The following is a 26487-nucleotide window of genomic DNA, read 5'->3' as shown; positions in this document are numbered from 1 at the left end:
CAGGGAAAGTACTGCATCACCATGCTAATCAACACCCCCAAACAAAACTAACTTTGTTTAGTCCTAAATAAGAACAAAGGGACCTTTGCAGTCTCCTGGAGTACAGGACCAAGAAAAATCAGGAAGTTAAGCAAAGAGCCGGGCTGTAGTGTCGGCCTCTGCAGTGGGTCAGTGGGAGTCTGTGGATCAGGCAGAGCCCCCCTGGCTCTTCCTTTGCAGAAGGCAGGGCAGTAAGCGTGTTGTGAAAGAGTCTCTTAGCATCTTCTAGGGAGGAAAACAGCTTCCTCAGAGCTGCCCCCGGCTCCCTTTTTTTCCCTAGCCCTCTTGCTAAGGGTCATTTGCATGAGAACAGATTCCTTTGTGTAGAATTGGCCTGCCTGTTCCCTGTCCACACTTATAGTCCCTCAAGTCTTCGGGTTGGGTTGCTAGGCAGATATGACCCTGGCTTGCAAATAAGCTCACCGCTTTTACCAGCCTGTGAGAACTTCATCTTGGGAAGTAGTCTAAAGGAGTCTCCTCTGGAGTTCAGAGGGAGGGTCCTGCAAGCCTGCTTTGGGCTGCTGGGTCTTCAGGGTAGTCTCAGAAGAGGGGCCGATGTGAGGGAGCTATTAGGGAAGGCCTCAATCCGTCACAGTTCCACTTCCCCTCTTCCTGTCTACATCCCACCCACCTGTCGCCTACCTAAGGGCTTGTGTTCTGCTTGAGTGGCTTAGATCCCATTATCGTTCATTCTTGCTTTAAAAAGCTAATATCCGTTTCTCCAGTTGGCAGAAAAGCTGGCATCTGTGCCGTCAGGGTCTCTTCAGTGAACTCAAGTATCCAGGTAGAGGGGCTGTTTGTTTATCTTGTGGTCTTGACTCCCACTGGGTTGAGTGTAGAAAGGAGGGAGGGGAAAAATCCTCTGAGGGACTGTGAATATTTGGAAAGGAATAGCTAGGGATGGTGTTACAGAACTTGGGGTCACGGTCTGTACCTCAAAAGGCCAAGAACAGCCACCCTTCCTTAGGAAGCCAATTAAAGCAGCTGAATTCATAGAAAAAGGAGAAAAGGGCGGTTTAGTCAATGTGATCGCATTGGAAAGAGGAATAAAGAGATCCAGTGAGCCTCTAGCTCTGACTTAAGTGCATCTTCACGGTCCTGAAGTGAGAGTAAAGTTTAAATAAAGGGCCAGAGACATCTAAGCAATTTCTCTTACGCTGTGATACTGCCCATCATTGTCTGAGCTTCATTCCTACCCTGTAAGATGGCTGACAAGTTGTTAGATATGGGAAGCAAGTTCTCCTTCTGGATGGTGTCTCTTCCTTCACCCATCATGTGATCCCTGGTGGTGGTGGGGGTGGGGGGGCTCCTGGGTTTGAGGGTCCGTTGTTTCAATAGTTTGATAGTGAGTCGGAGAGATGCAAGTGTCTTTTCAGAGTATCTTAATTTCTGCCGGGTTAGTGGTAATGGACAAGGACAGTGAAAACAAGGGCATGACGATAATCCTTGCTGTGTCCAAGGCTCAAGGAGAGAAAGTGTAAGGCTTCCCGCTGTGCTTGGCTCTCCGGAGGTGTCCTCCCACAATGCAACAGGCTTTGGGAGTTGAGTAGAATGGAGATCTGTGGAGTATAAAACAAGCAGGGGGAGGATCTTGGGAAGTTTGTGTGTGTGTGTGTGTGTGTGTGTGTGTGTGTGTGTGTGCCAAAGGAGGGGTGCACGGAGTGACAGGAAGGCATGAGTGGGTGAAAGCATGCTGTGTTTGGGGACAGTGAGGTCACTCCCAGCAGTGGGGGCCTGTGGTGCTGTGCATTCTGTCACACCCGGTTATCATTCAGTGCCCTATTGATCCCTTGCCCATGGCTGTGTCTCATTAAGTCTGGAGCAACTTTGATTTCAACCCCACCCCTTTTCTCTCCCAGCCTTCTCAGTCTTCCTAGCTTACCGCTCCCGTCTTTGTGTGTCATCCTGTCACTGTTTAAGAAGGAAAAAAACAGCCACACTAAAGAGAACATAGCCTTGGGCCTGTTGGAGAAGTCCTAACAAAACAAACCCACGTTGTCAGAACAAAGTGTTAATCACGTTGCATTTAGGAATGGATCCACGTGATATTAGTAAACTTTATAATGTGGATTTGGGTCATGAAAACTAATCTGAAATGTTGGAAAGCTACGTCTAGAACCACTGGCCTTTGCTCCAGTGAAATCTAGCTTCCCCTGACAGTTGCTGAGGTGGTTCCACCTGCCATGCTCCTCTTGGCCAAGGAAATAAAAGCCTACTCTTCTGTCTTTGCCTCAAGAGAGTCGCTGGCTTCCCCTGTCTTGTCTAAACAGACACTCATGGGTTCCCTGGAAGATGGCCATCTTAAACCTTCGTTTTTTACCTCTTAAGGAACAGGAGGACAGCCATGTTTTTCCTGATGGCTAGAGAAGTTCAGCTAGCACATGATTCTAGGACTGTCCTATGGAGGAGAGGCTGGGAGAGGCCCTACCTGGTTGGAACTCTGCTGTGTTCCAACGAGGGCTCCAGGGTTAGGTGGGCTTGGGAGAGATACTCCGCAGGATGGTGGAGGTGTATCTGTGCTTACCCTCCATGACCAGGATGATGAATGAAGTCATCACTCACAAAACCACACCCAGAGGGTGTGCTCCCTTCTCCCAATTGCTTATTATCTAGTTAGGATGATAGGAAATATGTCTATTACTAAAGGTAGGCTTTTATTCGTGTGTGTGTGTGTGTGTGTGTGTGTGTGTGTGTGTGTGTGTGTGTATGTGGCGAGCGTGCGTGTGCACACACGTACGCATGTACAGATCAGAGACCAGGCATATTCCTTGATTGCTCTCCATCTTAAGTATTTGGGATCCGGTCTCTTGTCAAACCTGAAGCTCATCTGCTCTGCTAGACTGGCTGGCCAGCAATCCCCAGGGATTCCTCTGGTCTCCATCTCCCCAGCCCTGGGATTCACACATACAACACCTTGCCTAGCTTTTACGTCTGTGCTGGGGATCTGAACTCAGGTCCCCATGCTTGAGCAGCAAGTGCTTTGCTGACTTCGCCATCTCTCGGGTCCCTGTTTGGTTTTTCCCCCTTTTTCTTTTTTCTTTGGAGCTGGGGATGGAACCAGACACGTGCTAGGCAAGCACTCAACCACTGAACCACACCTCCAGCCCCCTAAGACAGCCTTTCAACAAGTAAAGTTTTACAAGTGAGAGTCTGGAAGGAGAAGTTAGAAAGGTCATCTGAGGTTAGGGAAAGCGAGGAGATGAAGCCGGGTTTTCAGGGCAGGGCCCATTGGGCTGGGACTTCATTGTTTGTGTTAAATGCCCTCATTCAGCAAATATCGATTGAGCACTCTCTGGGCAAGGTACTGGGATTAGGTCGTGCATAAAACATATTGAAGTTCCTGCCATTGCTGAGTGGCTGGCATGCTCAGACCAGTGGATGAGTCGCCTAGCTCCTCCGTTCAGTTAGGAAGAGAGCAAAAGGGAAGTTCCCCTTCCACCTCCCACCACCCGGTCATTTAGACCTCATCGCTGTAGTGCCCCAAACCAGGTTTGCTGGAAGAGAGCTTTTACCAGAAATGTCAGCTGTCAGCAGACTCTGCCCAGCAGAGGGACCTAGCTCGCGTTTACCAGAGATAGCACAACCAGTAACGGGATTGTGTGACAAGGAGCCATAGTCTGGAAGCTGGAAAATGTAAACCAGAACGATCTTTCACTTTGCTTGTGACATTGCTTAGGACCCAGGTGTTTGTGACTTCTTCCTTCTTCCAGAGGCTACCACCAGCGCTGGCTGACATGCATCTCCAGTGGAGACAAGCAAATAACTGCAGGAGTCTGGATTTCACTACCCGCACTGGGGATGCTTTTGTTCAATAGTGATTTCAGTAAGGCTTTGGGCTTGCGTCACCTTCGTTTTCCAAAGTGCTCTGAATCTGGTATCCTTTTTAGCCCTCAAAGCAAGGAGGAGGTAGAAACATAATGTTAAGTCAGCCTTCCTGAGCACGGCTTGGGTTGTTTCATTCTCCTATATTGTTGGAAGTGAAGGAGGAAGTTAACTATGGCTTTGTTTCCAGCTAAATGAGGAATCCAGTGTCACCCTGGTAGCAGGTGTCTACGCTGGACTCATAGTCTAGAAACATGGGGTGTAGGTTATAGCTTAGTGGCAGAGTGCTTATGTAACATGCAAAAGGCCCATAGTTTGCTCTGCAGCACTCCAGGAAAGAAAAGAGAGCTGGGGAGATGGTTCAGTGGGTAAAGTGCTTGCCATGCAAGGGCTGGAGTTCAGATTCCTAGCAGCCCTGTAAATGCCAGGTAGGCATGGCAGGCCACCATGGAGCCATTCCAAAGGAGCCCCTCCCTGGCTTGTATGTGGCTACTTTGGGGCTACATGCATTGTCTCCACTAGTCTGGTTAGGAGGCCTCCATCCTCATGACCTCATCTGCCCTAATTACCTTCGGGACCTTCTCTAGATACTAGCATCACACAGGGAATTAGGGCTTTGTGGTCCAAGTTTTAGGAGTCCGATGAAACATACAAACGAGCAAACACAACAACAATCGAGGCCGAATCGGATCTTACTTCTGCATCCTCTAATCCATTTGCAGAGAAAGTGAGAGCGGAAGAAACATTTTATTAAATGATAACATAGGGGATACAGTTAGCTGAATCCAAACTTTGCAACCAAGTGTGGAACAAACAACCCAATTTATTTTTACGTATACTGCAGGCAAAAGGAGAGGGGAGCATTTCAATGAGAAGAGACTGGAACTGAGTGCATCGTATGTCAGGCAGACCTCGTCTAGATGTGGATTAAAATGAAGAGCTATGGAAATGTTTGTGAGAGCCGGGTGTGGTGGTGCATACCTGTCATGCCAGCCCTTACGAGGCTGAGCTAGAAGGATCAAAGTTCCAGGCCAGCTTGGGCTATGTTGCCTGTCCCCAAAGGAAAGCCAGGTGCCTGCGAGATGGCTCAGTGGGTGACATGCTTGCTGCCCACGTGTGCAGACCTGAGTTCATAGCCTAGCACCCACGTGAAAAAGCAAGCTGTAGGGGTTGAACTTGTGGGCCAGCAAGTCTAGCCTGAGAGCTGGACAACTCCTGAGGAATGATACTCAAAGCACACACACACACACACACACACACACACACACACACACACACACACACACACAACCAAACTAAACATTTAAAGACAAAATAAAAAACCCAAAACAATAAGAAAGGAAGACATCTGGATATTTGTTGGCTCTGAATCAGTAACAAATAACTGTTAATCTAAAAAAAAAAAGTCAAGTGTTAATGAGACTGTAGTTATTTAAGTTTTTTCATCTTTTAGAGAACTGTATAGGAATATTTGTGGGTGAAACTGCTGTTTATTGCTGTGACAAAATGCTTGAAAAAAACAATGTAAGGGAGATATATTTTGGCTCACATTTCAGAGGCTCTGGATCTGTGGTGGGGCAGAGCACCAGGCTAGAGAGAGCACAACTGGAGAGTAGGATGCCAGGAAGGATCTGGAGACAAGAGATATGACCTACTTCCTTGAATTAGGCCTCACTTCCTAATGGCCCATTCAGTTCTGAAGTCATTGGTGGGTTAATCCATTGATGAAGTTAGTCTCCCCATGAACCAGTCACCTCCTAAAAGCCCATCATCGGCCTGGAGAGATGGCTCAACAGTTAAGATCACTTACTGTTTTTGCACAGAACCTGGGTTTGGTTTCCAGCACCCACATGGTGGCTCACAACCGTCTGTAACTCTAGTTCCAGGGGATCTGATGTCCTCTTCTGGACTCTGCAGGCTCCTACACTCACATGGTGCACATACATATCCCCAGGCACACTCACATGCACATAAAATAAGTAAATAGACTTGAAAGCACATCAACAGGGCCTGGAGAGATGGCTCAGTGGTTAAGAGCACCATCTGCTCTTGCAGAGGACCCAAGTTTTCCCAGTTCCCATACAGTGGCTCACAGCTGCCTGTAACTCCTGTTCCAGTGGTTCTGATGCCTTCTTCTGACCTCTTCAGTGACCAGGCACACACGTGGTGAACAGACATACATGCAGGCAAAACATTCATACAATAAAAATAAGTATATATATAAAAATAAAAGTGTGTAAGTTGCAATTAAGCTTTTACCACAGAAACTTTTTGAGTGAGGATAGTTCATATCTAAAACATAACACATGGTATCTGGGATTTACTTAAAAATAATCTAGTATGGGTCTGGAGAGATGGCTGCTCCGTGGCTAAGAGTGCTTCCTGCTTGCTCTCCCAGAGGACCTGAGTTTCATTCCCAGCACCCTGGTCAAGAGGCTCACAGCTTCCTCTAACTCCTGCTCTAGAGGATTCAATACCCTCCTCTGGTGTCCGAGAACACTCACATCCACATGCCATACACATGTAGAGAAATATATACACACACGACTAAAAATAAACAAATAGAAACAATTCCATATATATTGAGAGGGGAGGGGTAGATATCTTGATCAGACTGACTATGTGTTGATTGTTGGGTCTACAAGCTGAATAAGCATGCATGGGTTTCTCAAGGTTGGCATGTTTTGCCACATCTATAATAAAATATTTAGCAAATAATAAGTAAACATGGCTATCTTTAAAATTAACTGTGTTCCGGGGGTGGGTTTTGATTTGTGTCCTCAGGTGGAGGAGAGAGGTTTAAAGGGAAGGTGGGATTTAGAGGAGCAGCTGCTCACTCTGGACCTCTGCTCTGTGCCTCAAGACCCAGATATAACTTCTGAAGGGCTACTGGGTTTTTAGATGCATGGCAAGAAGCCACTTTGGCTCTCCCAGATTGGTTTCTACCACATGGTTTCCTTCTGTGACAGTCTCCACAGGTGGTCTTGGCCTAAGCCTGGGCAGGATGTCCTTTCTCTCCTGGCGATGGCTTTCCTGGCATCTCTGGCTCCCAGAAGGGACAAACAGGATCTGGCTTGAGCTGCAGAATACATAAATAAACACGTAAATAAACGTCTTAGTGAATTAAGTGGAATTGCTTTCCCAACCTTAGTGAAGGCATTCTATTGTTTTGTTTTGGAGATAGGATTTCTCTGTGTAGTCCTGGCTGTCCTGAAATTCTCTCTGTAGACCAGGCTGGCCTGGAATTCAGAGATACTTCTGCCTCTGCCTCCAGAGTGTTGGGACTAAAGGCATGCGCCACCACCATCTGGCTTCAGTAAAGGCATTCTTTCAAAGGTGTATCAGTTACTTTTGTCTTTGCTGTAACAAAAACGTGATGAAAGGGACTTAAGAAAAGAAGGAAGGGTGTGTTGAATTTACCAGAAGGCAGAGTCAGTCTTTTGTGAGACAGGACATTGTCATCTGTGAAGTTCAGGCTGGAGAACCACAAAATTGAGTTGCAAACCCCACACCTCCACCAAAAACAAAACAAAACAAAAACTAAATTGAAATGCATCTCCTACTGTTTTAAGGAAATTTATGGTTTTGTGTTGGGCCACATTTATGGCTATCCCGGGACACAGATTAGATCTATCTGTGAGGGGATGTAGAAGTCCATCAAGGTGGGAAGGCGTGAAGGCAGGAAGGGAAGGTCACTTTGTCTGCAGTCAGGAAGCAGGAGAGAGAACTCATTTTCTTCTTTTCTTCAGTCCAGGATCCCAACCTCCATAGGATGTTCCTGCTAACATACAGGGTGACACTCGATACTCAGTTAAACTTTTCTGGGGTATTTGTAGACATACCCAGAGGTATGGAGGTGTGTTGCCACGATGATCATAAATGCAGTCAAGCTGACAGTTCAGATCCCTACAGATATTCTTTGAACTGAGCATAGAGGCTGAGGACTGAATTCCCAGACTCTGGAGGCTGAGGCAGGAGGACGAAAAATTTGAGACCAGCCTGGGCTACATAGTGAGATCCTGTCTCAAAAAAAAAAAAAAAAAAAAAAAGAAAGAAAAAATAATTTAAAAATATTCTTTGAATCCTTGGTTGAGCTTTTGTTGCTCTTGCTACCACACACACACACACACACACACACACACACACACACACACACTCACACACTCAGAAAGTAATCTAAGTTGAGCCATCTCCATACTGTAAATGGAGTTTTCCTTCCTGTCCCTACCTTCTGCCCCCAAATAACCACACAGAGACTTAAAATTACTTATAAATGCTTGGCCAGTAGCTCAGGCTTGTTACTAACAAGCTCTTTCAACTTAACCCATTTCTATTAATTTATATGCTGCCCCGAAGCTCATGGCTTTTAATTCTATCCCATTTTGTGTGTCCAGCTCCTTCTGTGTCTGGCTGGTGACTACTCTCACTCCCGTGACTCTGCCCTTCTTCCTCCCAGCATCCTTTTAGTCTGGTTTTTCCACCTAACCTCCTCCTGCCCAGCTATAGGCCAATCAGCTCTTTCTTAGTCAATGAGAGTAATACATATTTATAGTGTACAAAAAGATTGTTCCACAGCACCATACTGACAAGGTCTAGGGGCAAAGGAAAGGTCCACTAAGACATCTCTTATATAACCTTTTGTCTGGCTCTGTTGGTAACTGGTTTTCTGCCATAAAGCAAAATTTAAGGGGTCACCCCCCCACTTAGGCACTGCAGAGTGTCACCTGATAGGGAGCTGCCTCAGCATCCTGCCCCCTAGGTGTGTCTGCCCACTTCAGCCCAGCACCGTTCTCTGACCTCACCCAGAGATTCCGAAGGTCTCGGCTTCTTCCTCTCCCCAACAGCTTACAAATACATTTTTGTCTTCTCAACACAGCAGCCCCAGGGATTCTGTCATTGTTCAATCTTGCCCTCCTGCCAGCCCTCTTCTGGCTTCCCCTCTGGGTTGCTCTCTGACTCCTACGCTAGTCACTCATTCACCCTCCTTGGGGCTGGTAAGGTTAGTTTATTTGTCAACTTGACACTAGCTTGGGTCATCTTGGGTCAACTGAGAAAATTCCTGTACCCGACTGGCCTGTGGGCAAGTCTGTGAGGTTTTCTTGATTAAAGATTGATATGTGAGCGCCCAGCCCACTGGGCAACACTGTCACTAGGCAGGTGGTCCTGGATGGTATAAGAAAGCAAGCTGAGCCAGGTGGTGGTGGTACACACCTTTTATCCCGGGACTCGGGAGACAGAGACAGGCAGATCTCTGTGAGTTCAAGGCCAGTCTGGTCTACAGAGTGAGTTCCAGGACAGCCAAGGCTGCACAGAGAAACCCTGTTTCAGAAAAACAAAGCAAGCAAACAAAAAAGAAGCCGAGCAAGCCATGGAGAGCAAGCCTGTAAGCGGTGTTCCTCCATGGCCTCCGCTTCAGTTCCTGTCTCCAGGTTCCTGCCCTGACTTCCCTTGCTAATGGTCTAAGATCTAGGGTGAAATAAACCCTTTCTTCCCCAAGTTGCTTTTGGTCCTGGGTCTTTATCACGGCAATAGGAAGTATCAGGACACTTGTCCTCACACTTGCTTCTTTGTGGCTCGTCCCCTGCATTAGATCTTGGCCTTCCTTGATTTCTCTGCCTGTGGTACCCTTTCAACACGGCTTATTATTCCCCTCTCTCCTAAGAGACGTAGACCACCTTTTGGGTGGGAGTACCCCAAACCCCTTTTTGACTGTGCACCTGCCCACCCCACATATCTGACACCTTTCTGCTGTGGTTTGCTCCACAGCATTCACATTTTACTTACTCCATCCTCCACTCCCCTAGAAAAAAGACTAAGTGATTCGGGGGTGGGGATTTTGTCTTGTTTCATTTACAGCTGTGTGCACAGTACCTAGATTAAAGTGCTAGTGCCCATGTGGTGGACCAATGATTGAGTGCCTGGGAGAACCACCCTAGACCACATGTGGACACCCAAGGCCCCTCCTGGTAAGTCCCCATGTGACTCCTGGCCCCTTGCCAGTGCGTAGACCCTGCTCTGAAGTGGCTGGTGGGACAGCAGGACTCTGCAATCAGGCACTTCTCCTTTCTCCTTTGTCTCTGTTGGCCTTCGTTCCTCAGAAACTTCATTTCTGGAAAACCAACAGAGCCCCGTGCCAGAAAGGTCTGTCCAACCTCCTTGTTATTTCAGCTGTTTTCAAGGTTCTCTAGGAGGATGCTTGGCCACAGGGAGGTCTGTGGGAAGCCAGGGTCAGGTGATTGAGTGGACTTCCAGCACGGGGTTGCTCAGACACTGCTCAGCAGACCTTCAGGTTGCCTTCGCCCATGCATGTCAGCTGAGAGCCTGCTCGCGGGTCCTTTCTCTACCCCCAGCCATGAGCAAGCCTGGAAACGAAAGAGAAACCGACCTTTACCATACCTCGCAGCCTTGCTTTATAGCTGGTCTCTGGCTGGGGATGTAGGTGATGGACTAGCAGCTGCTTCGCATGCATGAAGGGCTTGGGTTCAACCTCTAGAATCAAGACCAGCGAAGTGGGGGTTGGAGAGAACAGGAACTGGTGAGGTTGATTGGCAGTTGAGGTTTGCACTGCTTGCCTTGGGAAAGTGGAGGTCTTGGGCGTTGTTGATGCCTGCTTGGTAGGGATCCATCACAGTGAGCCATGCAAGCTGATGGGCTTCCTTTAGTGATGTGCCGAGATAGGTGGCCCAGTACCTTCCACTGAAGCGGTGAGAAGGGTGCATGTTTAGTTTGTCAAAGATTCCCTCTTGGCTCCCGCTTCTGGGACAGAGCTCCTGGCCTGTGCTTGCTCTCTTCTCCTTTTCTGTGTGCACATTTTTTCGAGACGTGGGTTCACATGCGCATCCAGACCGGAAGTCAACCTCAGATGTCTTTCCTTGGGACACTTCCCACCTTGTTTGATGAGACAGGGGCTTTCACTGGCCTGGAATTTGCTAATTCCTAATTTGGTTAGGCTGACTGGCCAGAAAGCCTCAAGGATCTGTGTGCTGGGAGGAGAAGCCCGGGCCACCACACTAGTCTTTGTGTCACGCCCTCATAAGTTCAATTCCCCAGAACCCATATAAAACCCAAGCACTTTGGCTGTCTCTCTAGCCCTCCTTCTTGAGATAGTCATAAGGACAGAGTTGGGACACTGACATCGGGTGACATCCCCAGGCAACACGTGGGGCCACTTTCTTTAGGACAAAGAGCTCAGAGTCTCAGCATGACTCTTTACTGAAGCGGGGTTCAAGCCCAATCTTCAAGCGTCTGGTTTGTCTCTTCCCTTCAGTTAAGGAAAGTAAATACATAATCAGAAAGGGCTTAAAGGTCCCCTTGGCGGTCTGGATGTAAAAAAATCCGAGATAGTCTGCTGGCCAGCTGAGCTCACTTCCATTCTATGGCAATTTGAAGTGCGGCGTTCCTGCTTCCTTTTGCAAATCCTCAAAAGAATGTCTTGTCCTGGAACTCCAGAGGAAGCCAGTCTAGTTCGATTTCCACTTTAATTTTAGCTTCCTTCTTCAATGAATTTCCCTCCCCCTGGAATTCTTGTACGGCCAGGTCATCCTGAGGTGGATTATTGACCAGAAATGAGGCCACACCGGTGCCCTAAGCTAAGCGGCTTTGAGAAGAAAGACCTCCTGTGGCTGTTGCTCGCGGTTAAAGCCGGTAGGAGGAGGCTGGGAATTAACTGGCAGGTGAACAGTGTTTGGTAAGCACCCTCCTTATTCAAGAGTCTTCCAGAAAGGGAGAAGTCTTTGGGACCTCGAGATCAGCCAACACTACTTGAATCTAATCAAGTGGGAAAAGGACTCCTTTTGGGAAGTGGAAAGAGTTTGCATTTCCAAACGCTTAGCTCACGGAGCCCCCAGATGAGCCAACGCTGTTCTGTTTGGTTTGAACCAGTCCTTTGCTTTTATCAAGGTCTTCCAGAATGTGTTACTCCAATCACCCCCATCCCCTGAAGCTAGCAGTGGGATTAGCTGGTCGGAATGCCTAGCTATTGAGATGGGTGACGGTGCTTGCCACCGAACCTAATAGCCTGAGCTTGATCCCTGGTACCCACCTGATGGAAGGAGAGAACTGAATCCGGCAAGCTGTCTTCTGACCTCCACATGTGAGTGCCATGGCTTGTGTGAACACACATATGCACAAAAAGCATATAATTAGGTTTTTTTCTTTTTGAGATGGGGGTCTCACTATGCAGCCCTGACTGGCTTAGAGTTTGCTACAGAGACCAGGCTGGCCTCAAACTCGCAGAGATCCACCTGCTTCTGCCTCCCAAATGCTGGGATTGATGAGACATTCCACCATGTCTGGCTCACAAAGAAACATAATTTTTTTTTTTTTTTTTTTTTTTTTTTGGCCAGGCAATGGTGGCTCTTGCCTTTAATCCTAGGACTCCAGAGACAGAGACAGGCGGATCTCTGTGAGTTCAAGGCTAGCCTTGTCTACAGAGAGAGTTCCAGGACAGCCAGGGCTACACAGAGAAACCCTGTCTCACCCCCCCCCAACGTATTATTTATTTATTCAGAAATAGCATGTGAAATAGTCCCAGCCTGTAGCATTTTTTTTTATTTTACAGATTGGTTCATTGATGGCTTCCATGGGTGGGAGGCTGTTATTTGCTCTAGAATTTCAACACCATGTCACCTGGCGGGTTTAGAGCCTGGAAGTAAAGGAAGAGTGGTTTGACTTTGTTCCCAGCTCTGTCTGCTGCCTCCAGCCCTGGAGTGCTAGCCCTGGTGTCGGAACTTGGTCTGATGATACACTGCTTTCGGCTCTGTCCACCGGGGCTGAGTCATCGCCCCTTCGGCCATGCCGTTTCCTTTCTCTCCTAGGCCTGGAGTCATGAGATTCTTATTCTCCAAGCTCTTTCTATTCCAAGAATGAACCAAGGACAAATGGTGAAGTTCTCACCTGGGGGCTTGCTCACATTCATTTCTCAAAGCCAGATGTGATGGCTCACACCTGTAATCCCAGCTTGAGGGGGGTAGCAGTACGAGGGTCAGGAATTCAAGGTCATCTTGTGCTGTATACTAAGTTGGCGCTACGTGAGATCCTGTCTTGAGAAATCAGTCCAACGAACAAAAAATGGTCCCAGCCTTCCCACTGAATTTGCATTTTTCTTTGAGAGTGGGTCTCTTGGAGCCCAGGCTGGCCTTTTACTGGCTATATATTAGAGGATGACCTTGCATTTTAGATCTTTCTGCCCCAGCCTCCAGAATGCTGGGATCCTGGATGTATTTCACCATGTACAGTTTATGGAATGCTGGAGCTCAAATCCAGGGCTTTGTGCATGTGTATGCTAGGCAAGCACTCGACTGAGTTACGTCCTCAGCTCCGAGTTTGCTAATGTATATGCATGTGCAAAGGTGAGAATCATTGATTTAATGTTTTTTGTTGTTGTTTGTTTGATTTTTTTGGTGGGATGGGTAGGGATGAAGTCAGGGCCTTGTGCGTGCTAAATTGGCACTCTACCAATGAGCTACACCTCCCAGCCCCAGATTTTCTTACTAAAAACATCATGCTTAGAATGTACAGGGACATGTTTCTATTAATTCTTTGGAACTTTTTTGGCAGCATTTAATTATGAAAATTATGAACATACAGAAAAAAATTGAAAGCATTCTACAGAACAGACATATGTTCTCCACATAGAGTCTATTATAAACTTTGTTTTCATAATTATCTTTTTTTCCTAAATTATTTTTTCTGGGGGAGGCTGTTTGTTTGCTTTGAGACAGTATCTTAGGTATCTCAGGCTGGTCTCAGACTAGTTGAAGATTATTTCAAATGTCTGGCCCTCTTGTCTCTGCCTCACAAATGCTGGTATTACAGTCGAACACTGACCACACCTGGTTTATGATCAAACCTAGGGCTTTGTGTCATCTAGGCAAGCACTCTGCCAACAGGGCTGTGTTCTGAGCCTCCTAGATTAACATATGCCAAGAGTTTCTTATGGAAACATTAGGTCATAGCATGGCCATTATAAACAACTGTGTCTTGATAATGGGACTTTACCTTTTCTTCTAAAATTCTCCATGAGTTTGACCACTTGTGGTGGTGGGTGTGAGGAGGCACTCAGGGAGGGGATTATCAGACTATCATCCGGCTGATAATTCATCCTACCCAGGGTGCTGAGCTTCAGTAGTCTCACCTATAGCATGGGTGAGGTGTAAGAAGTCATCTGGAATGTTACCGCCAATCCTGTTACTGTAGCTCTGCTGTGAATATTATTCTCATCCCTGTTTTTCAGGTGGAAGAAACCGAGAGCCAGTTAAGCACTCAGATAAGAAGGAAAACATCTGTTGGCATGGGAAAGTGATTATTTCCCCAGCTACTGACTGCAGCACAACTGGCCTGGCTGTTTTCAACTCTTGTTTTCTTGTCAGATTTTGTTCTTTCAGGAAACCTTACAGAAACCTCAACCATCTGGAACTCAGAAACTCATTTGGGGCTGACTGTGGCTTCTAGAACATCCAGGTGTTCTGCAGATGTGAGAATTTATCCTGTAATCACCAGCTGGAGTCCTAAGCAGATGCAAGACTTGTGTTGTGGCTCTAGCCTCCTTGAGTGCGGAGGGTCACTTACGAGCTAAGTGGCCCAAGAGTGGTGATTGACATTGATAGTTGAATGCTGCACCCAGCCAATCATCTTATTAAGCTGTGACGAGAAGACATCTCCAGGGGACCAATCCAATTTAGGGTGACACATTTCCTGACTCTCTTGGATTAGGATTCCAGACGGGGACCTTTTCTCTGTAGTTCTATCATTCCTGTAGCCATTTTTAACACCAGCGGTTTTTGCCAACTAGAACCATGCTCCTTGGTGCCTTCCTGCACTCAAGGTGAACAAAGAGAAAACTCTTAGAGAAGTCTGTGGTGGTGGCCCGTTATCACTCGATCAAGACAACAGGAGTCTGTGTGTGCCACCATGGGCTGGCTGTTTCTAAAGGTTTTGCTGGTTGGCATGACTTTCTCTGGATTTCTCTACCCTCTCGTGGATTTCTCCATCAGTGGGAGAACAAGAGCCCCCAAACCAAACATTGTGATCATTTTGGCTGATGATATGGGATGGGGTGACCTGGGAGCAAACTGGGCAGAAACAAAGGTCACCCCTAATCTTGACAAGATGGCTTCTGAAGGAATGAGGTGAGTCTTGAGAATGCCAAGCAATGCTTTGTGTCATTCCAGTTTTTCATGCGGGTGTAGACAGTGTAAAATACTTAATTTTTTTCTACATTTTTTTGCTTTATATGTTTTGCCTGTATGTGCTCATGTGCCTGTTAGATCCTCAGGAACTGGGGTTATAGATGTTATAAGCCACCATGTGAGTGCTAGAAATTGAACCCAAGTCCTTTTTAAGGGCAACAAGTGCTCTTATCTACTGAGCCATGTCTGCAGCTCCCACAAAGCACTTTAATAATCAATTGATGAATCTATGTTGATTTCATTACTTTATTGATTTATTAGATTTGAAGCCAGTATAGTATCATAAAGATATAGCCATATATCCATACATACACTTATTTGCCTATCATCCACCCATATGTCATCTGTTCATCCATCCATCTGTCCATCTTTCCATCACCCATCCATCCATCCTCTAGTCATCCATCTATCCATCCATCCATTCATCTACCAGTCATCCTCTTGCCCACCAATCCATGTATCCACCCACTCACCATCTGTCCATTCACTTGGTGAGATGTATGCATGTTAGGAGTTGAGAATTTAGAGGTGGACAAGACAAAATTTCTTGCCCTCAAGTTATTCACTTTCCAAAAGGGGAGGCGGGTTAAGAGGAAGGTAAACAATCCGGGAGCTTTTGGAGTCCAGAAGGGAAGATGTGAGACAGCTGCCTGGGTGCTCAAGGGAGTGGATGGCCTATGATGAGCAGACTGAGAGCTACTGAGGACACACATTTATCTGTGAGCAGACGCCAAGTAGCATTTAAGGGACGTACAGTCCATGGACCATAAAAGGGAGCGTGTATGCGTCTGACGGGTGTAGTGTTTACAGGCCAGTCATTGAAAAGTCTTGTTCACATCCCAGCTCCTTTCCCTGCTTAGACGGAGAACAAGTATGAGAAGGGCTTGCAGACTCCTTTGGGGTCCCCGTACCCCTTTGGGTCAGTGTTGATTCAGCAGGATGCAGGGGCATGGCTGGCCAGCATTGGATCCTGTCTGTGTTTTGTAAAACCCTACATTTGGCTCAGTGGGAGTGGCTTCAGCTAGTTGCTAGGGACAACATGTGGAACGTCTCCACAGAGTTTCTGCCTCATGCGTTCCAACACTTGGAGCTTTTCCTTGAGATAAAAGACCCTTGCATCTGACTTCACCATCGTGCTCATCTCAGCCAAGGTGAACTTTCTGGATTCTTCTCCTGCTTCCAGTCTTTCAGAGACATTTACAACCCAAACTTAACTCCATAAAACATCTCACGAATTGTGTTTCTCCCCTGCTTCTCTGTCTTCCGTCTGACTTCGGTAGTCACCTCCCTGGGTGGGTCACACTTTACTGATCTGTGTGGTGGATAATTCATGTGCTCACTGTCCACTTCCTGTTTCTCGAGTTGCTGTTTACCACTTAGGTCTCAGTTTACCAGGGGTCACGTGTACCCTGCCCTTACAGCTTTACATGGTAAATCTTTCCATGGCTGACCACGTGGGTTGTGTTAAATAGCACCCCCCCACACACACACTCCCTTCCAATTTCATGTCTACCCAGAACCTCAGAGTCTTCACAAATTCGAGTAGTGAAAGATCTTTCTGTTTGTTTGTTTTGTTTTGTTTTTCGGGACATAGTTTCTCTGTGTAGCTTTGGAGCCTGTCCTGGAACTTGCTCTGTAGACCAGGCTGGCCTTGAACTCGCAGAGATCCACATGCCTCTGCCTCCCGAGTGCTGGGATTAAAGGCATGTGTGCCAAAGGATCTTGATGATTCGATGACAATGGGTTTAAGGCAAAGCAAATCCAATGACTATTATCCTTATAAGAGGAGCGGGGGAGCAGGGGCACAGTGGTACATGCCTATGATTCTGTTCTAGCGTTCAGGAATATTAGACAGGAGGGTCAAGAATTTAAGGCCAGCCTGGGCTATGTAGACCCTCATCTCAAAAACCAAAACATAACAATGCATAAAAGAGGATACAGAGGCAGTAAATACAAGGATAGAGGCAGAGATCAGAGGGATGTGCAAGGATGTGTCTCTACCAAGGACTGTGGTCAGCCAATGGAAGTTTGGAGAGAGACAGAATAGTGTCTCTCTCCGCTTCCAGAACAGTGGTTTTCAACCTGTATGTGGTGACCCCTTTAGGGGTAGAGCGACCCTGTCACAGGGGTCCCATATCAGATATTCTGCCTATCAGATATTTACAATTCCTAACAGTAGTAAAATTACAGTTAAAAGTAGCAGCAACGAAATAATTTTATGGTTGGGGTTCCACAACATGAGGAACTGTATGAAAGGGTCACAGCATCAGGAAGGTTGAGAACCACTGCTCCAAAAGAAACTGACCCCGCTGACACCTTCATTTAAATTCTTTGGCTTCCGGTTCTGCTGCTTCAAGCTGCCCACTTGTAATGTATTGTGTCTGCACACAGGCCCCTCCTAGCCCTGGGCTTTGGGGGGAAAAAAGTAACGTGTCTTTTCCCCACCTACACTCCTGGTGCAAGTTCAGGGTTTCCTGTATAATGAGCAGTTAATATCTGCTCATCAATAAATGGACTTTAGAGCCAGGCATCGTGGGGCACACCTGTGATCTCAGCATTCTGGAAGCTGAGTCAGGAAGACTGCAAGTTGAAGGCCATCCTGGGCTAAGAGCCTAAGACCTTATCTCAAAAAACAGGGTGTGTGGAAACTGAAATTGTTTTTAAAATGTCATCGCTCCTTTTTTTTTTTTTTTTTTTTTTTTTTTGGTTTTTCAAGACAGGATTTCTCTGTGTAGCCCTGGCTGTCCTGGAACTCTGTTTGTAGACCAGGCTTGTCTAGCCTCTGCCTCCTGAGTCCTGGAACTAAAGGCATGCGCTACTACACCCAGCCCTACTTTTTTTGAGACAAGCTTTCATTGTGTAGTCCTGGCTGTCCTGGAACTCGCTGTGTAGGCCAGACTGACTGACCTCAACCTCACAGAGATCTGCCCGCCTCGGCCTCCCAAGTGCTGAGATTAAAGACATATACCACCATGCTTCTTGTCCATCTTGAATTTTGCATGTTGAATTTTTTTTTTCTTCTGGGGAGACAGTTACTCTGGACAGATCTCCCCACATAACTGGCTTCTAAATGTTTAAGAGCGTCTACTGGGGCATCCACTGGATTTCCCAGGAGACATCCGGGTCATTTTTTTAAGCTGAGATCTGGGAGGCCCAGCCACCTCTTTCTCTGCTCTACTGATGCGTCACTGTGAGCAGAAGAGGGCCAGGTGCAAGCTCAGTTTGGTGGGAACGCCTCTGTTCTGTCCATCTGAGCCTGTGAGGTCTGAAGGAAGTTGCTTTGGCGGGAGGTCAGCAGATTTTCATCCTGTCCTTTGGCTACTGGAAAGGCAAGCTTCCAATGGGGCCACGACCGGTGCTGGCTTCTGGGGTCATTCCTCAGATGCTGTCTATGTTTTTATTCCCTTTATTTTTTGAAAAAAAAAAATACAGTGGGTGGATGCTCATACTGAGGCAGTGGTTCTCAGCCTGCGGGTCAAGACCACTCTTGGGGGTCAAGCGACCCCTTCGCGGGGCTCACACGTTAGATGTCCTGCATATGGGATATTTATGTCACAGTTCATAACAGCAGCGAAATTACAGTTATGAAGCAGCAATGAAAATAACTCTGTGGTTGGGGATCACCACAATCTGAGGAACTGCGTTAGAGGGTCACAGCATTAGGAAGGTTGAGAACCACTGTTCTAAGGTGCGCGTGTGGAGGCCAGAGGACAGCTGGTCGGGCTTGGGTCTCTCCTTCCGCCAGGTGGATTAAACTCCAGTAGTCAAGTTGGGCAGCAAGTACTGGCCAAAGCATCTCACTGACGCTATTTTTTTTTTTTTTTGAGACAAGGTCTCTCATTGGGTTGGAACTCACCAAATCGACTAGCTTGGCTGAGCAGGGAGCCCCAGTGATCCACTTGTTTCTTCTAACCCTCTGGCTAAGCAGTCACTATTTCCCCTGAAGTTTTTCTTTAGAATGTAGATTCCGAGGACTGGCCTCAGGTCCCCGTGCAGTCCAGGCATACATTTTCCCGACTGAGCCATTGCCCCAGCCCACCCGCAGGTGTTTTCTGAGGGAGAAAGAGAAGGGCCAGAGACTGAGAGAGGTGCTTGCTGCCAAGCCAGCCCCTCGACCTGAACTGCTTGCCAGGCCGAGGCTGGTGAAGCTGAGAGCCTGTGGTGTCCACACTTCCTCATCTGCATCGATTGGCAGCGTTCACTTTGCATCTTGCCCTTACTTCCTGCCTTTTCCCTGCCCCCAGTTTAGTTCTGGGTCAAGTCAATGCTGCTGCCGCTGGGGGTTCTGGGCAGTAGCTTAGCCAGGCATCAGAGATCAATAGTCACTACTCAAAGGTCGGAGGCTCCCAGGGACTTGAGAACTGTTTCTAAAACGGGCCTCAGTGAGTAATGAATTGAGCTGTCAATTCAGCCAAATATCTGGTTTGATTTTTGTTCTAAGAATTGGCCACACTCAATCTCCTTCCTTTCCCCTCCCCCTCTTGCTCCTCCTCCTCTGTCCTATCATGAGGACTTGGGGGAGGGTTGTAGTACCCGAAAGGAGGGTACCAACCTTACGAGGGATTGGTGAGCTCTTCCTGTCTAGTGTGTACACTCTGGAAACCAGAGAAGAAATGACATTCTGGGTACAAAGAGAACGCCCCTTCCCAGCTGTGTAAGCCCTCACAGATGTGGGGATGGAAGGACCCTCACTGGGAGAAACCCTCATTTTCCTCTGACCTTTGCCATCGACTCCAAGACGTTTCCTCTGGCAGTCTCCTTTCTGTCTCCCTGTGAGCTCTCAGCATCGTGGGACAGGCAGCTTTCCATCTTTGCTCTTGGGTAAATAGGTCAAACAAACATAAAAGTCATGTCATGCGCACATATCACCTGGGACGAGATGAAGATAACAAGAAGGACTGCATGTGAGCTTTTACCTCTCAGCCCTGTTTAATAGATGGGGACATGGAGAAACACGGTGACCTAGATGGTGATGAATCTCAGAAGGAAAAAAAGAAGAAAGAAAAGGAACTGAAATATTAACCAGTGGAGCCTTGGTGTCGGCCTGCTTAACCAAGTGTGAGACCAAAGAAGCCCATTCCATTGCTATGATTAGTTGCTCTTTAGGACGCAGGAGCACAGTCCTTCAATAATAAATCTCTATGAGTCATGAGGCCACTTCTCACCTTATGAGATACGGAATCCTAATGGCAAATAAAGATAGGAAAAACCTTTGAAATGCAGGACGGGTGTGTTGCTAGAACCGAAACCGCTGCTCAGCTCCCCCTTGGGGGTGCTTTCAGCATGAGCCGGATGTAATGGGCTTGACAGCTCGGAGAACAGAGCTAGCACACCTTTTATGTGTTGGTCCCCAAGAGAAAGGAGAAAGGCTCCATGCCGGGCTCCTCACCTTCTGCGTGCTGACCTCGGAGTGACGTTGGAGCTCCAGGAAGAGCACAGTACTGCAGTATCTGTTCCGGCTGCTTTCTGGTTGTGTCGAAACACCTAACACAACCAGCGCACGAAGGAGGAGTTTACTTGGGTTGGCAGTTTGAGGGCACAGTCCACTGTGGCAGGGAGTTGTGGCGTCAGGATTCTGAGGCAGCTGGCCACAGGCAGGAATCGGAGAGGAAGGAGTGCATTTGCTCCTTTCTTTTTGTTCAGTCTGGGACCCCAGCCTAAGGAATAGCGCCACCCACGTTTAAGATGGGTCTTCCCACTTCAGTTAAGCTAATTGTAAAAAAAATCCCTCACAGACCAGCTCATGTGTTTGTTCCCATGGTGATGCTAAAAGTGTCAGTCAGAATGAACTGTCACAGGCCCCAACGCTAAGTCTGCATTCGCCAAAGGAGGGCAAAGGTGCTTCAGGCAGAACAGAAGGATAGTAGTATTCTAGAATACTTGGAGTTGCTCAAAATGTTATCAACGAAGGCAAGGGAATATATCGTGGGGCCCTCCAGGCAGCTTCATTCAGGGTGCTGCTGGTGGAGAGAGACATCAGGTCTTGGAGGCACCAAGCTGTCCTTGTGTGCCCTGTGGGTGTGCGTGCACACGCACTTACAGTGGGAATGTGGAAGAAGAAGGGCGATTTGGCCAGGACCACACCTAACTCAGCTCTGGGGGAGTCTTATTTGAAAACTACAAACAAACAAAACTGGACAGTGACTCTGTGAATGGGGGAGGCGAAGAACAATGGAACACCAAGTCAGTACCTTTACCCCCTGTTCGCTTGTAGTCGGCCAGAGGGCTGTGTGTCTTTTACCAGAGTGATTTAATTTAACAGCCTTCTCAGGAAAGACTCAGTCATCTTCCCATTTAAGAGAAGGTGATGTGGAGGCTCCCAACGCTCTTCCCTTGACACATAAAGACCACAAGTGATGATTTAAAGAAACCGATTTCCACCCCTCTCAGCCTTTAAATTATGAATGGAACAAGGATGGTTTTTTTTATTCCAGTCACATAGCAATTTAGATAGTTGCCACTGAGAGCCTCGTCATCTATTTTAAATTCTTTGTCAATGAAGGCTGAGCACGCTTGATCTCTGTGGTGTGGTGTGTCTCTGCGGCGGCGCCCGTGGCGGGCTCTCCAGCCCTCTCATTCCCTGCTTCTAATACACGTAATTTATGCAATGGCAAGTTGCTTGGCTTCTGTCTAGCTGTGTCTTAATTTGTACTGATTTCCTTGTTAGCAGTCTGCTGTAATGTCTGGCCGCCAGTTTCCAGCTTTGCTTTACAATGTATTTTCAGACTTTAATGAGGACCCCTGTTGGCGAACTGGCCTGAGCCTGCCCAGATAGATTTGGGGAAGAACAAAAGAGAAAAAAAAAAAAAAAGCTTTTCAAATAACGAGGCTGGGCTAGTGCTTATTCATTGGTTCCTACCAAATGGACATGGTGGCCTGGAGGATGGGATGGGAAGGTAACCGTGGGCCATGTCTTAAAGCTCTGTATTGAGGGGAAGTGGGGAGGTAGGTACTAGCCAGGCTTTCCAAAGACCCCATGAAACCACTTGAGTTTCTCCTTTGAAGTTTATTTCATGGACCAGATATACCAGATGTTCCTGGAGTGGCCTCGCTCCACCACGGTGCTGTGTCGGGGGCCAGAGCTGCAGGCTGAAGTCCTTCCCGTCTGGCATCCACAATCTGCAGAGGAGCGCAAAACTGTATCTTGAGCTGGGGTACGTGTGTGCGGTGGCGGCTCTCAAGGAGATGACATTAGTATGTCCACAGAGACATCACAGTCAGGGCAGAAGTTACAGAAAGACAAGCTGGGGTGACACTTAAAGGTAGTCACCTGCTCTGACCACATCATCAGCTCAGGCTGCTGTAGTAAATACATACCGTGCGTGGCTTAGGCAGATATTTCTTACTGCTCTGGAGCCTGAAAGGGCAAGACCAAGGTGTAAGCATGGTTGGGCTCTGGTGAGGGGTACTCTCCCTGGATCCCAGGAGACACACACCTTCTTGGTGTGTTCTCCTATGGCAGAGTAAGAGAAAGTGTGATGTAGTCTGTCTTCTCTTTCTTTTATAGTGTCAGGGGTCACATCTACGGCCTGGACAATCTAGGCAGGTGGTGTGTGCCCCTGAGCTACAGCCCCAGCCTTTCCCCTCTTTAAATAGGGGAACTATTCTCATCATGGGCATCATAGGGATTTTACCCTCCTGACCTCATTCTAAATCCAGTTACTTCCTAAGGGCTCCACCTCTCAAGCCAGTATGTTGGTGACTAGGATTCCCATATGTGAATTAATTTTTTTTACATGTATTTATTTATCTATCCTCTTTCCCTCCTTTCAGTGTGTGTGTGTGTGTGTGTGTGTGTGTGTGTGTGTGTGTGTGTCCGCCTGTCTACACACATTCAAGCCATGGTGGACGTCAGAGGACAACCTGCAGGAGTTGATACTCTCATTCCACCATGTGGGTTCTGGGAGTTGAACTTGGCTGATCAGGCTTGGAGGTAAGCACCTTTACCTGTGGAGCCATCTCAGCAGCCCCTGCATGTGAATTTTTAGGAACGTAAACTCTTAGCTCACAGCTCCAGGTAAGAGGAAGTAGTGGTCAACAGCTTTTGAGAACTCCCAGACCCATTGCTGACAGTCAGTCCAGTGGACAGAAGTCCCTCATTGCTGGCAAAGCTAAGCTCTTTTCCACACTCCATTTGCACTCCCCTAGCTCACAGACTTCACACTCACCAGCATGAACTTGGGATTCGGAGTTCCTGTGTAACTTTTGCTCAGAAAGGAATCTTGTTGGCCAAGCTGACACTCTAGTTCCCATGTTGTCCTTGGAAGTGATAGGGGCGTGGCTTTCCTGTGTCCTCAAGCTTGTGCGGTTTGTGTAGATATGAGTCAGGTCTCAGAACTGGGACCGCCGGGAGTGGTTCTCAGGACAGCCGAAGAGCAGCTCCTTGTGACACCATGACCTAGATAATGTCATACTGTGAGGACTGGCCAGCTTCCACCGGAAAGCTGTGTAGGACAGAGCCCAAGGACTTGGGTGGGGTAGGCATAAGTTAGACTCTACCTCTATCAGCTACTGGCTGTTGATAGCATCCTGTGCCGCCAGGTGATTGGAGGCCTCCGTATAAAGATCCGGGCTTGGGAAAGTAAAATACCTCAGTGTTCTCTGTAAGTTCCCTCATCTGTAAAAATACCTAGTTTACAGATTGTTTAAAAAAACTAGAAATAGGTGACACTGGGGAGGCATGGGCAGGGTGGATCTCCGTGAGTGTACAGGCCAGCCAAGGCTACATAGTGAGATCCTATCTCCAGACAAACAAACAAGTATTAGAAATAGAAATGAGGCCGGGCGGTGGTGGCGCACACCTTTAATCCCAGCACTCGGGAGGCAGAGGCAGGCGGATCTCTGTGAGTTCGAGGCCAGCCTGGGCTACCAAGTGAGTCCCAGGAAAGGCGCAAAGCTACACAGAGAAACCCTGTCTCAAAAAAAACAAAAACAAAAAAACAAAAAAAAAATAGAAATGAGGATGTAGCTCTGTTGGCTGAGCACTGCATAAATTTGGTGTGGTGGCACACACCTGTAACCTTAGCACTTGGGAGATTGAAGCAAGAACATCAGGATTTGAAGATATATACCAACACTCTACCGCTACCAACACACACTACATATCACCACATAGCACCACACACCACCACATACCACCACACACCACTACACACCACCATCTCCACACACCACCACTACCACTACCACCGCACCACCTCCACACACCACCACTACCACTACCTACACACCACCACCACCACCACATACCACCATCACCACCACCACACTACCACCACCACATACCACCATCACCACCACCACACTACCACCACACTATTACACTACCACATCACCACCACAACCACACATCACCACCACCACCACACACCCCACCACAACATCTCTAGCTACCTCGTGAGCTCAAGATCAGCCTGGACTACATAGCAAGACCTTGTCTCAACATCTTGGAATAAACAAGAGGGAAATTTGTCATCCTGTGTTTGTATTTACTGTACTGTTATTAGAACCACCATGGTGTGCATATCCTCATGCAGGGCATCACTGCATGGATAAGATGTAAATGGTGGCTATTTTTATTGTAAGACAAACTTTAATGCCAAATTTCACTTTTAGTGCTTGGGACTGAACCCTGGGCCTTGTGCATGCCAAGCAAGCGCCCTACTGCTGAGCAAAACTTCCTGCTCCCTGCACATAACTTCCTTTGAGGACTGCTTCCTGGTACACCTACTGTCAGAATGTCTTGTGCTTGCTGTTCTCCCACAGAAGAGCTGCTGACCTTCCTCAGTGAGCCACCAGCTACTTGAGGGCAGAGGTTGGTCATGGACCTCCCATATTTCCAGGTCCCTGTCCTCCATTATTGACAGTGTAGTTCCCAGGACTCCACAACTGTGGCAGAAATCCAGCACAGCCAGTCCAAGAACCAAAGGACTATAGGCTAGGCTCAAGGACTTGGCCATGGAGAGATGCTGTTTCAGCTCACCCATTCTCTCTCAAGCACCTTCATGAGACAGGAAACATCCTTCTGTGCTGAGAATCATGGGAGAAAGGAGTTATTTCCCGTCCTGATGCAGAAAATCCCAGGTGTAGCTTTGTTGTATTTTATTTTGAGACAAGATATCATTCTGTAGTCCAGGCTAGCCTGGAACTCACTATGTAGCCCAGGCTGGCCTTGAACTAAAGGCACGCCTCTTGCTTCAGTCTCCCAACAGCAGGAGCAACCACATTTGACCTCAAGTTTGGATTCTGAATAACCCTGTTTGGGTCCCGGGCTCAGCAAGGTCAGAGGAAGTCGTGCTGCTCTGTTAGCTCCTGGGAAGATCCTGAGGCCACAGTGTGTCCATGGTGGTGGGGCAGGGAACAGACACAGCAGATCCGTAGGAGTCACATGGAGGTAGGTGTGCCACAGTAAAATGCCACTCATGACTCTAGTGGCCTTGGTGCAGATGGTGACAGATGAGTGTGTACCTCAGCTGGAAAGAGCTGTGAAGACGGGTCACAGGCTCCCGAAGTCATTGCTAACTCTCCTGGTACAGGCAAAGACTGTAAGGACGATAGGTCGTGTGGGTAGCTGGGAATCTGAAAGGGCAAGAACCGGGGTGAGCCGAGTCATTATTTCATCCGTTTGTCCTTTTAAAAGTTTCCATATGTGTATATATGATATGCTGAACCTATTTCCTTCACAGCCTCCTTTTCCTTTCATAGTCCAGCTTGTCCCCCAAACTCTCTCTCCCCCGCCCTCACTCTCTCTCATTTCTAGGAACCTTTTGTTTGTGTTTCTGTGATTGGTTGAATTCACTTAATGTGGTTATTTTCAATTGTGTCCATTTTCCTGCAAATATAACTTTGTTCTCCTTTCTGACTGAATAACAACAAAAACATTCCATTGTGTCCATACAGCACATTTTCCTTATTGTGCCTGTCTTATTGGATACCTTTGGGACAGGGTTTCTTTGCATAGCCTTGGCTGTCTTGGAAGTAGCTCTGTAGACCAGGCTGGCCTTGAACTCAGATATCTGCCTGCCTCTGCCACGAGAGCGCTGGGATTAAAGGTGTGTGCCACCACCGCCTGGTTTAGATACCTAAGTCAATTCCACAATTTAGTTATTGCGAAAATATAGAATGCTTCACAAATTTGCATATCATCCTTGCGGCAGGGCCATACTTATCTTCTCCATGTTGTTCAGTTTTAGTCTGTGTGCTGCTGAAGTGAGCACTCTTTAGTTCTGAAACACAGTCTCATGTAGTTCAGGCTAGCCTTGAACTCACTGTGTAGCCAAGGATGTCCTTAAACCTCTCATCCTCTGGCCTTCACCTCCCACATGCTAAGATCACAGGCAGGTGTACTCCATCACAGCCAGTTTATGCCAGTGCTGGGCGTCAAAGCCAGGCTTTGTGCATGCTAGGCAAGTGCCCCACCGCTGAGCTCTGTCCCTTG

The 26487-nt window shown here is 47.6% G+C and overlaps 1 protein-coding gene and 1 non-coding gene across 8 annotated transcripts in view; one reads left to right on the top strand and one right to left on the bottom strand.

Annotated features, from left to right (window-relative positions):
• Positions 1-26487, top strand: part of Arsg (arylsulfatase G) — a 132492-nt gene that overhangs the window by 38399 nt on the left and 67606 nt on the right. For 5 of the 7 annotated variants that reach the window (XM_052757241.1, XM_052757245.1, XM_052757243.1 and 2 more), the window contains exon 2: positions 14096-14990. In XM_052757241.1, the coding sequence (XP_052613201.1) occupies positions 14773-14990 (218 nt within the window). In that variant the 5' untranslated portion in view covers positions 14096-14772. Of the gene's footprint in view, positions 1-7987; positions 11954-14095; positions 14991-26487 lie in introns of those variants that run through there. The other 2 variants (XM_052757242.1, XM_052757240.1) reach the window with 2 other exon arrangements.
• Positions 26161-26266, bottom strand: LOC128123523 (U6 spliceosomal RNA). The gene has a single exon (XR_008222704.1). It is a non-coding gene; the product is annotated as a U6 spliceosomal RNA (small nuclear RNA).

The sequence above is a fragment of the Peromyscus californicus genome, unplaced genomic scaffold, assembly GCF_007827085.1.
Source record: "Peromyscus californicus insignis strain IS unplaced genomic scaffold, ASM782708v3 Scaffold_3__1_contigs__length_106647218, whole genome shotgun sequence".
In the NCBI taxonomy this organism is placed as follows: Eukaryota; Metazoa; Chordata; class Mammalia; order Rodentia; family Cricetidae; genus Peromyscus; species Peromyscus californicus.
The sequence above is the reverse complement of the archived record's forward strand: the minus strand, read 5'-3'. Positions and strand labels throughout refer to the sequence as shown.